Below are 14425 nucleotides of genomic sequence, written 5' to 3'. Positions count from 1 at the left end.
ATGACTTAGCCATAAAATCCCCTAAATAAGCCACATAGTTACATATACCAAGAGTCATTGTTTGGTTTTTTATCCATATCTTACTTGCTGCCACGTTGGAGGGGGGTGTGGTCTCCATTAAGATTATCCACAAGTCCTAATCACCTTGTTAATCTCCTACTAAACCAATAATTAACTAATTACCCATATAATTAGAAATTATCTCAAATTACTTAAAATACTACTCACTTTTAACATACTTTATATACCTTACTATCATGGTCACGCGGTACCTTGTATGGTACCAGTCCATAAATACCGGGTATTATAGTTTGGACCGTATTTTATCCCAAATTGATAAACTTCAACGAATACTCATTCTTTGATCTATTTACTCTCTAATCTTCACGGCACTTACCTATCGCCTGTTATAAATAGCATAAATGCTTATAACCTCAAAAATAATCTCATTCCTAAGTCTACGTCGATTAACTTACGACGAAACTTTAACGTACGAAATGCAGGATGTAACAGTGTTGTAGGGTCCATTCCTTGAAGCGATGCAGCGTTACCTGTAATTTGTCTAAATACCTTTGCATTCATTCCTCTTTTACTTCGAACGTCCACTTCGGCCCTCTTTTGCTTCGATCACTTCGGCCCCCAGGTTTTTAGCACATTCGAGACTTGCAATCATGGCCTCATACTCGGCCTCATTGTTAGTCAATTTCATAGTTCCAATAGATTGCCTAACTACGTTACTCGTAGGTGACTTCAACATGATGCCGAGTCCGGACCCCTTTACATTCGAGGCACCGTCCGTAAAAAGGGTCCAGATTCCCGAGAAAGTTCCCGAGGTTAGCAACAATTCCTTTTTGACTTCGGGTATTAAGGCCAGCATAAAGTCGGTCGCAAAGTCTTCCATAATTTATGACTTGATGGCGGTTCGGGGTCGATATTCGATATCGTATCCGCTAATTTCTACGGCCCATTTGGCCAATCGGTCCGAGGGCTCGGGCTTATGCATTATGTTCCTTAGTGGGTAAGAAGTTACGACATATATGGGGTAGCATTGAAAATACGACTTTAACCTTCTGGAGGCGCTTAACAAAGCGAGCGCCAATTTTTCTAGGTGAGGGTACCTTGTTTCGGCCTCGCCTAGAGTTCTACTAACATAATAGATAGAAAATTGCGTACATTTCTCTTCCCAGACTAAGACTCCACTTACCGCTACCTTAGATACCACTAAGTACAGGTACAACTGCTCGTCCGCCTTCTGGTATGGAGCAAGGGTGGGCTCGAAAGGTACCGCTTAAGTTCTTCCAAGGCTTGTTGGCTTTTCGGGGTCCAAGAAAAGTTATTCTTCTTCTTCAATAATGAGAAGAAAGGGTGGCACTTATCGGAAGACCTCGATATGAATCGACCCAGGGCGGCTATACGCCCGGTTAGCCTCTGAACGGCCTTGGCACTGTCCATTACGGTGATGTCTTCTATAACTTTAATTTTATCGGGATTGATCTCATTCCATCGGTTGGACACCATGAATCCAAGGAATTTCCCGGATCCGACCCCCAACACACATTTCTCCGGGTTCAGCTTTATATTATATTTCTTCAGTATGTCGAAGGTTTTCTGCAAATGTTTTAAATGGTCATCTGCTCGCAAGGACTTAACTAACATGTCGTCAATATAAACTTCCAATGATTTCCCTATTTATTCTTCGAACATCCGATTTACTAGGTATTGATAGGTGGCACCGGCATTTTTTAGTCCGAACAACATTACACTATAATAATAGGTTTAGAATTTAGTGATAAAGGAAGTTTTTTCTTGATCGCCCGGGTCCATCCGGATTTAGTTGTACCCGGACTATGCAGTTTTAAGGATATGTGGATTAACTCAATACAAGTGATTAATGAAGTTAGATAAAACTAATAAAAGATATAGAAAGTACCCTAACCAATACTGATAGTGGGTCCGTGGTTCTGTTATACTTCAAAATTTTGGGCATACAAAACTTCTTCGAGATTGGCTTCGGTGCTGCGCTCGGGGGGAAAGGTTTTTGGATAAATTTCTTGGAATCCAGGCCTTTCAATATCGGGGGTTCTCTTGAAATTTGATCAACTCTAGAGTTATAGGTCTCTACTTTTTTGTCGTTGGCTTCAATCTTCTTCTCCCCCGATTTCACTTGCTTTGTCAGTTCCTCAAGCATCTTTATTATTTCGGGATTGGTCTGGGGCTCGACTTCACCCAGCATTCCTATGACTTGTTCATTTCTTCGAGTGTTTTTCAGGGATGATTCAGGCTCAACTCTTGTGGGGGCACAACTTTGGTTCTGCAACTGGGCTATCGCCGCTTGTTGAACTTGTAACATTTTGAAGATCACCCGCAGATTGATTTTGTCGCCTTCACCGTCGTGCGTGCCTCGAGCTGTTGACCGGTCCCCTCTGCGAATGCTGTTCTCGGGGTCGATCGGTAGGTTTGCATCGATGGCCACATGCGAGTTGGCATCGATTGGGTCTGCAACTGGGACTCTGTTGGGGTCGACAGGGGACACCTCGTTGCTAGGCACTATATTGATGTTTTCACCATGGTGGCTAGACTCAGCATTAACGTTCAAGTGCGCAGATTGATATTTTAACATTCTTAAGTTGACCTGAAATTAAAATTTCAAAGAACAAGCGTACAACAGAGTGCGTTATGGAAATTTATATCAAATTACCACTATTATCCTTAGCCCCACGGTGGGCGCCAAACTGTTTACTCTTAAAAATGGATAATAATTAAATTTATACGCGGTTTTAAGGATACGCGGATTAATTCAATACAAGTGATTAATGATGTTAGATAAAGCTAATAAAAGATATAGTAAGTAGCCAAACCAATACTGATAGTGGGTCCGAGCACGGTTAACAGCATAACTAGAACCTGCCTTCGGTCATGACTTTTGAAAACAGAGAGAACATAAGTATATTGCCTTGGTATGCATGTTACAATGTGTTTAATGAATAATTAGCTTCCCCTTTATATAGTAGGAGAGTTTTACCCTAGGTACAATTCTAAGAAAGGAAAAAAAATCTTCTTTTTCGCTAATTACTGATTTTCTGCCAATACGGGCCGAGATTTATGTCGTGATATCCAGTTGGGCACGGATATCACGGTCTTTTGTTAGTCGTGTGCGGTCGCTTGGTAATGCTCTCCGAAGTCTTGGGACTCGAACCGGACCCGGGGAATGTGGTCCCGATGATTTCGAGGGTAGGTGTTTTGCTCGGGCCCTGATACGAGAGGCTCCTAGTTTTGATTCTGATTCCTTACAGTCACGTCCCTGCTCTGTTTGCCTCACCGGAAAATCGAAATGCTCATTGGGCTCGATTTTACCCGTATGCAGTTATACCTCCAACATGATCATGAGACATAAGTATTATAAATTAGTAAATCACTTTTGCAATTGGTATATCAGTAAGCATAAAAGTCATGACGTGTAAATGGTACTTAGGATAATGGTAGATGCAGTGCCTTAGGAATCTATTTGTTTATGTCCAATTCACGCCAAGATAAGTTGTAGAGTAATAATATTAAGAAGATATTACCTAGCTCACCTTGCGAGATCAAATGCAAATTTATCACTTGGCAAAACAGCAAAAATAGTTATAATTCCCATGGAAGGCGTTTGTCTCTTATAAGAAGTGTGAGTGAAAATAAAAAATAATTTGTAATTAAGCTCAAATGGTAACAATATAAAATAAGAAAATAGATAATAACTTGTAATTAAGAAGTGTTAACTTGTAATTAAGCTCAAATGGTAACAATATGAAACAAGAAAATAGATAATAAATGAAGAGAAGAAAAGAGAACTTTTTTATTCTTTCTAAGTGTTCAAGTCTTTACAATATTACTTTTCAACCTTTATTTATAGGAGACAAGAGTGGGTTGCTCTGGTAGCACCTTTCACTTCCAACTAAGAGGTTGTGAGTTCGAGTCACCCCAAGGGCAAGGTGGGGAGTTCTTGGAGGGAGGGAGCCGAGGGTCTATCGGAAACAGTCTCTCTACCCCAGGGTAGGGGTAAGGTCTGCGTATACATTACCATCTCCAGACCCCACTATTAAAATTATACTGAGTTGTTATTGTTGATTCTTTATTTATAATATTACATAGAGGTATACAAAAGAATATCATAAATATGACATTAAGTATTTGAGATTATGGAGAAAGATTATTGCGGGGAGATTATGGGGGTATGAGATTTACGATCATAAGTATTGCAGTAATCGAAGTAACGAAGATAATGAAAAAGAGTAATCAGAATAATTTTTTTTAGGAGTTATAAGACATCTACTGCCATGATACATTCATAATAGGGGATAGGTTCATGGTGATTTTAAATTTTTGCAAACAAAGACATAGTAATAATGGCAGTGCCGACATGTGAAGTTGCGGACTGAAAGCAATTACTTTAGGGAAAAGCATCAGCGTGAAATGCAATAGTTAATTGAAAGTAATTTTTTCTTTTTAGTAAAGAAAGAGTATTTTGTTCCCACTGCTTTCACGAAAATCCTTTCACACTGATTAGACTCCTTTACCGCTCGTCAAACAAAAAGCAAAAAAGGGAAGAAAAGAAAGAAAAAAACATCTTTATTGTCGTTACCAAATTTCCAAAGATTTTACTTCATTATTAGTTATGGGTAGGCATAATGTCAAAATACTTTAATTGTAATAGTAAAAATGTAATTTAAAAATATTGTAATTTATAATTATAAGCTTAATGAAACAATTTAATGAACTGATAAAATCTTTTTTCGTTAAATAAGGGATTAGATGACTCTTGTGTTTTAACTAGTCATTAATTAATAATATAGACATAGACCGATGCATGTAGGTAAGCTTGCTTTCACTACCTTTTGTCTTGACATAATTAACTCAATAAATTTAAAACATTACATTATATTTATGATGATAAGTTGTAATAAGTTATGACTCTGTCATATGTGACTTATTAAAAGTTTTGAACCAACCCTCTTTATATCCATTTATGAATTTTAGGTTAACTATTTGAGAATTTCACGTTATACTTGTAAATTTCAATTCCGGTCTGATATAACATGTGCGTGGGCGTCATTGTCAGTTGCCCATATTGTCAACAGATTTTGCCTAATTCTGCACTGGCGGGGTACATCACATTAATATATATATATTCTACCCCTACCATGCACATTAATATCTACGAATATCGCACCCCACCTAGCCTTAAATTCATGCTTGATTATTGCATTTCTCACTGTATATATTTCCTGCCCTACATACTAATGCAAACACGCCAAAATCCTCGACCACCACCTTGACCTATCTTAGTCGGTATTTGAATAATATTTGGTTGAAGGTAAAAAAAAATATCTTTTAACTTAAAGTTTAAAACAGTATTTGAACGTTTTTTTAAAAAACATAAACTCACTTGAAAAGAAAATGAAAACTAGCAACTATTTCACTTGAAATATTTTACAGATGATTTTTTTTGGTATTTCAGCGTTACCCTGTAAACTTTTAGGTGATTGATAGTGTAGTAATTTTTCATACTATCAGGGGTCATTTGATTGTCAAGATGGGATAAACAAGAATATTTTATGGTTAGCTATCCCACCTTATATAAGATAGCTAGTTACTCCACTTGAGTACAAATGATCTTAGGACTAATTAATACCTATAACCAAACCGTTAGATAATATAATTCCGTTTATCTCAATTTGTTATCCTTTTATCCCACCAATCACACGAGCACTCATTGTATATAATGTATCATTTACCAATATTGGACTTAATACTGAAATTTTATGGGCAAATGGGGCCAATAGGCGGGACCCTACTCTGCTCTATAAAGACAGTACCCATTCTTTTCCAGCATCAAATTAACCAAACAAATCGTTTCAAAAATGGCCGCAGCAAAGCTTCTATTTCTTGCAGCTGTGCTCTCTCTCTTCTACCTCTCCGGCGCGGCGGACACCGCCACCAGTTTCATCAAAAACTCTTGCAAACCCACTACTTATCCCGATCTGTGCGTCGCTTCCCTTTCCGGTTACGCACAGACCATAAAAAACAGCCAAGAACAGCTAATCAAAACAGCCTTGTCCGTAAGCCTGGACAGAGCCCAATCGACAAAGGGATTCGTAAGCAAGCTCTTGAAATTCAAGGGATTAAAGCCCAGAGAATACGAAGCTATTAAAGATTGCGTAGAGGAGACAAGTGATAGTGTAGATCGGCTAAGCAAATCGGTGAGTGAGCTCAAGGAAGTGGACCATAGCCGTGGGAAGGATTTCTTGTGGCATATTAGTAACGTGGAGACATGGGTCAGTGCGGCTATCACCGATGAGAATACTTGTACCGATGGGTTTGCGGGTCGGGCTTTAAATGGTAGGATTAAGGCTTCGATTAGAAACCGGATCGCTAATCTTGCTCAGGTCACTAGCAATGCACTGGCATTAATCAACCAATATGCTGCAAAGCATTAATTGATAAGCTCTGTTTATGTTTACTGATGAGTGTTTGTCCTTTCCTTTTTCTTTATTTGGGGGTTGGGGTTGGGTGAGGGTTTATGGGAGTTGTTTGTAAGCCGTATCAGTAATTCAGAGAATGTAATGCACATATTATAATGTGATAATTTTTGTTGGATATTTTGCTTTGCTGTATTAAAATTAATACTTATTTTGTTTCATTTTGTGTGACACTATTTTATTTTTTAATAAGCCATATTAAGAAAATGATTTATTTTTTAATTTGAAATAATATAACTTTGAATTATTCATTTCATTTTTAATGAAACTTTCAAATATTATAGCATCTTTACAAAGAAATTAAGTATCAAAAGTTTACGGTCACACAATGTTATGATGTGTTAAATTGGTCACTTGTTGTGGACCGGATGGAATAAAATTAGTAGTAGTAATAAATTTCTGGTGTCGATGTAAGAGTTTCATCTTTCGGTCCATGATTTGTACTCCTTGTTCACTTTTACTTGTTCATTATACTAAAAATATGTTTTTTACTTTTGCTTATTCATTTTAGCAAATCAAGAGAAATATAATTTTTTTTCTATTTTACCCTTATTATTAACTATTCATTCTTTAAATTATTTTTTAAGATTTTTTAAAATACTATCACTATTATTAATTTTATAGTAAAATATATATTTCATTTATTATTTCTTAAGAAGAATGCAAAGTATAAAATTGGACGAGGGAGTATTTGTTAGATGGCCATAGGCACGTATATGTAATGCTTTAAAAGTTAGCCCCATCATTTTTATTTTTATTTTTATTTTTGAGAATAGGAAAACTGATGGATTGCGATTGCATCTTTAGGACCCGTTTGGCCATGAGTTTTGCCAAAATAAATTTGGAATTTATTTGGCAAACACATGTTTGGCCATAGATTTTGTCCACATTTTGGCAAAATCTCAAATCCCAAATCCAAAATCCATTTTGGGCCAAAACATGACCACTATATTTTTTAAATTTTTTAAATATTACCTAAACTTTTATAGTTTGTAAAAGAGCCCATATTTATTACGACCAACTAAATATTTGATGAATATGTTCCCTTATCAGCTCAATCCTTTGTGCATCTTATTTTTGCTTCTGATTTGTAAGCTAAATGGTTTTCTGAATACTCATATCAGTTAACTTTTTCTTTTTAATTAGGAGCCGTAATTCTCTAATGGGATTTTATTGTAATTAATGATTTATATAGTTCATTATAAAAATGATAATTTTATACCAAACTTATTTATGTTCAGGACTATGGTTTGTGATAATGGTACTATTGGGTATTTGTGATGGTTTTTAGAATTTGTGGGGCATAAGTCATGTTTCATGTTTTTTCAACTAAAAAGTGAAATATGTTTTGAAAAATTACGTCCAAACACATTTTCATCTTCAAACTAAACTTCACCCAAATCAGATTTTTTAAAACAAATTTGGGACTTTATGGCCAAACGCTAGCTTAATTTCTACTATATTTTGGTGACTTGTGGGTTGCGTCGTATTCTGAATGCTACCTCAGTTTTGAAAAAATTACTCGCTTTGAGATATGAGGGTTCATTTATTTAATCTTTATTTTGAGTGTGGACATTGTTTAATTGATTTTGTAAGACTAAAATTTGCATATTTAGAAAGTATATAAATAATAGAGAAAATTACTCTCTTTATCATTTGGGATAATTATAATTTTAAAAGGTAGTATAACTGAAGAAAAATTTAATGTTGGATCAGACAAAACAGGACCCAAGGAGATCTTGTACTCCCTGCACACAGACCGCAATGCACAGTTTTGGACAACTAAAATGGGGGTACCGGCACATATAGCCATTTTCAAGAATGTTGTTTAAGTTATAAAATAAATACAGTAAAGTAAAGACAAGTATGGAGAGATTGATATATTATTCAAACTTCAAACTTATGTACATAATGAAGTGAATTCTTCTCTATTTATAGAAGAAAGGAAGTTGCTGTGTAAGCTGCTACTGCAAGCTGGTGCTGCAAGCTGCTGTGTAAGCTGCTTGTAAGTTGCTGTGTAAGCTGCTGCTCTAAATTGTTGTGCCAGATATAGATAATCTTCTATCATGGGTAATATTTATCCATAACGGAGTACCGAAAGGATAAGCTTCTTCAGGAGGCTTATTTCCAATAGAGTACTAAATAGATAAATGTATTAATGGCGGAGTCTCATATGGATAAACTTCTTCAGGAAGCTTATTTACAACGGAGTACTAAATGAATATCCATAATATAATATATTCATAACACTCCCCCTTGGATGTTCATTAAAAGATAATGTGCCTCGTTAAAAACTTACTAGGAAAAACCCCGTGGGAAAAAAAAAACCCTAGTGAAGGAAAAAGAGTACACATATTTAGTAATACGCATTGCTAGCTGCCTCATTAAAAACCTTATAAGAAAAACCCTGTGAGAAAAAACCTTAATAAGAAAAAAAGAGTACATCACATATTTTACTCCCCCTGATGAAAACCTTGTTTCAAATAGTTAAGTCTCCGCATTCCAATCTTGTATACCATCTTCTCAAAAGTTGAAGTTGGTAAAGATTTAGTGAATAAATCTGCCGGATTGTCATTTGAACGGATTTGTTGCACATCAATGTCACCATTTTTCTGAAGATCGTGTGTGTAGAATAATTTTGGTGAAATGTGCTTCGTTCTATCTCCTTTTATAAATTCTCCCTTCAATTGGGTTATGCATGCAGCATTGTCTTCGTATAAAATTGTGGGTCTTTTCTTACATTCCAAATCATATTTTTCTCGAATAAAATAAATTATTAATCTCAACCATATGCATTCCCTACTTGCTTCATGAATGGCTATTATTTCAGCATGATTTGAAGAAGTAGCAACAATAGATTGTTTTGTGGAGCGCCATGATATGATAGTATCTCCACATGTAAACACGTACCCGGTCTGAGATCTAGCTTTATGGGGATCAGATAAATAACTTGCATCTGCATAACCAACAAGATTTGCACTATCTTTGTTAGCATAAAACAAACCCATATCAAGAGTTCCCTTTAAATATCGCAATATATGCTTAATCCCATTCCAATATCTCCGTGTAGGAGAAGAGCTATATCTTGCTAGTAAATTAATAGAAAATGCTATGTCAGGCCTTGTAGCATTAGCAAGATACATAAGTGCACCAATTGCACTGAGATAGGGTGTTTCAGGACCCAGGAGTTCCTCATCCTATTCTAGAAGTCGGAACGAGTCCTTATTCATTCAAGTGATCGAACAACCATTGGTGTACTCAATGGATGCGCTTTGTCCATGTAAAAGCGTTTTAAGACCCTTTCTGTATAGGCAGATTGATGCATAAAGATCCCATTTGCTAAATATTCAATTTGCAGTTCAAGACAAAGTTTTATCTTTCCAAGATCTTTTATCTCAAATTCTTTCTTAAGATATTCAATTGCCTTTTGGAGCTCTTCTGGAGTTCCAACAAGATTTATGTCATTAACATAAACAGCAAGTATAACAAATTCTAATACCATTTTCTTTATAAAAATACATGGACAAATAACATCATTTATGTAACCCTCTTTCAACAAATATTCACTGAGGCGATTATACCACATGCGCCCAGATTGTTTTAAACCGTACAAAGATCTTTGTAATCTGATTGAGTAATTTCCCGAGATTTTGAATATGCTTCAGGCATTTTAAATTCTTCAGGGATTTTCATGTAAATCTCATTATCAAGTGACCCGTACAGATAAGCTGTAACCACATCTATCATATGTATTTCAAGCCTTTCACGTAAGGCTAAACTGATGAGATATCAAAATGTTATGGCATCCATAACGGGTGAATATGTTTCTTCATAATCGACTCCAGGTCGTTGTGAGAATCCTTGTGCGACAAGGCGAGCCTTGTATCTTTCAACTTCATTTTGCTCATTCCTTTTTTGCACAAAAACCCATTTATGACCAACTGATTTTATACCAGCAGGTGTTTGGACTACTGGTCCAAAGACATCTCTTTTAGCAAGTGCGTTCAATTCTGATTAATTCCCCCTTGCCATTTTGGCCAATCAGATCTTTGTTGACATTCTTCGATAGATCGGGGTTCAAAATTCTCACTATCTTGCATAATGTTAAGTGCAACATTATATGCAAAAATATTATCCACCACTATTTCAGATCGATTTAAATTAATCCCATCACCAGTAGAACTTATTAAAAGTTCTTTGCTCACTTGAGTCTCGGGTTTATTGATTTCTTCAGGAATCTCATAACTAATCAGATCTTGGGTCTCTTCAGGAGATCCCTTCATAATATCATTTTGATCATTTGTCGATTTTCTTTTTCTAGGATTTCGATCCTTAGAACCCATAGGTCTACCACGCTTCAGGCGTGCTTTAGGTTCACTAGCTCTCATGCTAATAGATGGTCCTGCTGGGAAATCAATTTGGATAGGCACATTCTCTGCAGGGATATGTGACTTAGTTATCCTTTTCAAATCAGTAAATGCGTCTGGCATTTGATTTGCTATATTCTATAAATGGATGATCTTCTGGACCTCCTGATTATATATAGGGGTATGTGGATCAAAGTGAGATAATGATGAAACTTTTCACACAATTTCTCTTTTGATTTTCTTTTTCTCTCCCCCTAATTGTGGGAAATATATTTCATCAAATCGACAATCTGCAAATCGAGCAGTAAATAAATCTCCCGTCAATGGTTCAAGATAGCGAATAATAGAGGGTGATTCAAACCCAATATATATTCCTAACCTTATTTGGGGGCCCATCTTACTGCGCTGTGGTGGTGCTACTGGCACATATATAGCACATCCAAAAATTCGTAGATGGGCAATATTTGGTTCATGACCAAAAACTAATTGTGACGGAGGATATTTATTATAATATGTTGGTCTGAGACGGATAAGTGATGCTGCGTGTAAGATAGCATGGCCCCAAATAGTAGTGGGCAATTTTATTTTCATAAGTAGTGGTCTTGCTATCAATTGCAGTCGTTTAATAAATGACTCTGCAAGGCCATTTTGAGTATGAACATAAGCTACCGGATGTTCAACTTTTATCCCAACTGATAGACAGTAATCATCAAAAGTTTGAGATGAGAATTCTCCAGCATTATCAATGCGAATAGCCTTTATAGGATAATCTGGGAATTGTGCCCTTAATCGAATTATTTGGGCTAATAACTTTGCAAACGCCAGGTTGCAAGATGATAATAGGCACACATGAGACCATCTTGAAGATGCATCTATTAGGACCATAAAATATCTAAACAACCCACTTGGTGGATGAATAGGTCCACATATATCCCCATGTATACGTTCTAAGAAGGTAGGGGACTCAATGCCAACCTTCATTGGTGATGGTCTAGTGATCATTTTGCCTTGATAACAAGCATCACAAGAAAATTCATTATTTATAAGAATCTTCAAGTTCTTTAATGGATGCCCACTTGAATTTTCAGTAATTCGTCTCATCATTATTGATCCAGGATGACCCAAACGGCCATGCCAAAGCACAAAAGTATTTGAATCAGAAAACTTCTGGTTTACGATAGAGTGTGCTTCAACTGTACTAATCTTTGAATAATATAAGCCAGAAGATAAAGTTGGTAACTTTTCTACAATGCATTTCTGGCCAGAAATATTCTTTGTAATACAAAGATATTCCATATTCATTTTATCTATTGTCTCAACATGATACCCATTTCGGCGGATATCTATAAAACTCAACAAGTTTCTTCGGGACTTGGAGGAGTACAATGCATTGTCGATAATAAGTTTTGTTCCCTTAGACAGAAATACAATAGCTCTTCCGGAGCCTTCAATCAAACTTATATTACCAGAAATTGTAGAAACATTTGCTTTTTCCTTATGCAAATAAGAAAAGTATTTCTGATCTTTGAATATGGCATGAGTTGTTCCATTATCAACTACATAAATATCTTCATGATTGGTCTTTGATCCAAACATAATTTGAGGATTATCCATATTCTTCAAAATTACATAAATAAAATAAATGTGATAGTAAATATTATAACTTTTATTTATGTATAACAATTACATAACTATACTATCTACTACAAATAATAGAAATTAAAATATTTACATCTCTACAGATTCACTACCGATTATATGACTTGTTTCTCCTTCTGGGAGTGCAAAGTAATCAGCTACATCCAAATGCATGAAGTCTAAATTATCTTCAGAAATAAAATTTGCTTTAGCATTTTTCTCTGTCTTCTTCAGGGAAACTTGATATAGCTCAACCAGGTACTTTGGCGTACGGCATGTACGTGACCAGTGCCCTTTTCCTCCACATCTATAGCATGCATTTTCTGGCTTTGCTTCTTGCATCGCTTCATGCTTTTGTTCCTTCCTTTTCCACTGCTAGTGGTGAGGAGGGTTCTTTGGTGCATTATTATTATCACGATTAGAGTTTCCTCCCCGACCACGGCCATGACCACGACTGGGGCCACGTCCTCTTCCACGTTTAGCTTGGTGGAAGTTCGTCTCATTCACTTCAGGGAATGGACAAGAACCAGTAGGTCGGCTTTCATGGGTTTTCATTAATAGCCCATTATGTTGCTCGGCTACAAGAAGATGTGAGATAAGTTCAGAATACTTTTTGAATCCCATCTCTCGATATTGCTGCTGCAGGAGCATATTCGAGGCATGAAAAGTGGTGAAAGTTTTCTCCAACATATCATGATCAGTAATATTATCACCACATAGTTTCAATTGGGAAATAATTCTGAACATAGTAGAATTATACTCACTGATAGATTTAAAATCTTGTAACCTTAGATGAGTCCAATCATAACGTGCCTGTGGAAGAACGACCATCTTCATGTGGTCATATCTATCTTTCAAATTACTCCACAGTATGACTGGATCTTTAACAGTAAGATATTTCATTTTCAGGCCCTCATCAAGGTGATGGCGTAGGAATATCATTGCTTTGGCACGGTCTTGGTTTGATGCCTGATTTTTATCTTTGATGGTGTCTGCCAGACCCATCGCATCAAGATAAATTTCGGCATCAAGCACCCAAGACATGTAGCTTTTGCCCGATATATCCAGGGCTACAAACTCAAGTTTAGAAAGATTTGATATTATTTAGAAAAAGAAAGTTCGTACCTTTGATACTTTCAAAGTATTTTCTCGAGATGGTAGAGTCTCGTGCTGATAACGTGTTATAAAATAAAGACTGTAAAGTAAAGACAAGTATATAGAGAAACTGATATATTATTCAAACTTCAAACTTATGTACATAATGAACTGAATTCTCCTCTATTTATAGAAGAAAGGAAGCTACTGTGTAAGCTGCTACTGCAAGCTGCTGTGTAAGCTGCTTGTAAGCTGCTGCTCTAAACTGTTGTGCCAGATATAGATAATCTTCTATCATGGGTAATATTTATCCATAACAGAGTATCGAAAGGATAAGCTTCTTCAGGAGGCTTATTTTCAATAGAGTACTAAATAGATAAATGTATTTATGGCGGAGTCTCATATGGATGGATAAACTTCTTCAGGAAACTTATTTACAACGGAGTACTAAATGAACATCCATAATATAATATATTCATAACAGTTTAGATGTTAGTAGTATTTTTTTTATTTGAATATTTAAACTAAAAAATTTAATTTAAGAACAACTTAGGATATTTTTATCCTGAAAAATTAAACTGAAAAAATTGAAATTCAGGATGTACTGATTAATTTCTAAATATCAGCCCTTTAGAGTGGCTATCTGATGTCATTTTTACCCTAAAATGAGTCAGTTAATGAGTAAGTACTAAAGGTGAAAATAGCGGGCTAGCTATTTTTCGGACTGGTAATCAAAAAATAGCCAATATTTTGCTGAAACACGAAACGTTCCAGCACAATATGCAGGATTATAGAGCTCTTGCATAC

At 35.9% G+C, this 14425-nt stretch overlaps 1 protein-coding gene across 1 annotated transcript; it reads left to right on the top strand.

Annotated features, from left to right (window-relative positions):
* Positions 1–5859: 5859 nt before the first annotated feature.
* Positions 5860–6636, top strand: LOC104110804 (21 kDa protein-like). Its single transcript, XM_009620355.4, has one exon. The coding sequence runs from the start codon at positions 5901–5903 to the stop codon at positions 6474–6476; it is 576 nt and encodes a 191-aa protein (XP_009618650.1). The 5' UTR covers positions 5860–5900; the 3' UTR covers positions 6477–6636.
* Positions 6637–14425: the final 7789 nt, after the last annotated feature.

This window comes from Nicotiana tomentosiformis, chromosome 3, assembly GCF_000390325.3.
Source record: "Nicotiana tomentosiformis chromosome 3, ASM39032v3, whole genome shotgun sequence".
NCBI classification, from domain to species: domain Eukaryota; kingdom Viridiplantae; phylum Streptophyta; class Magnoliopsida; order Solanales; family Solanaceae; genus Nicotiana; species Nicotiana tomentosiformis.
This window is presented reverse-complemented; position numbering and strand designations above follow the sequence as displayed.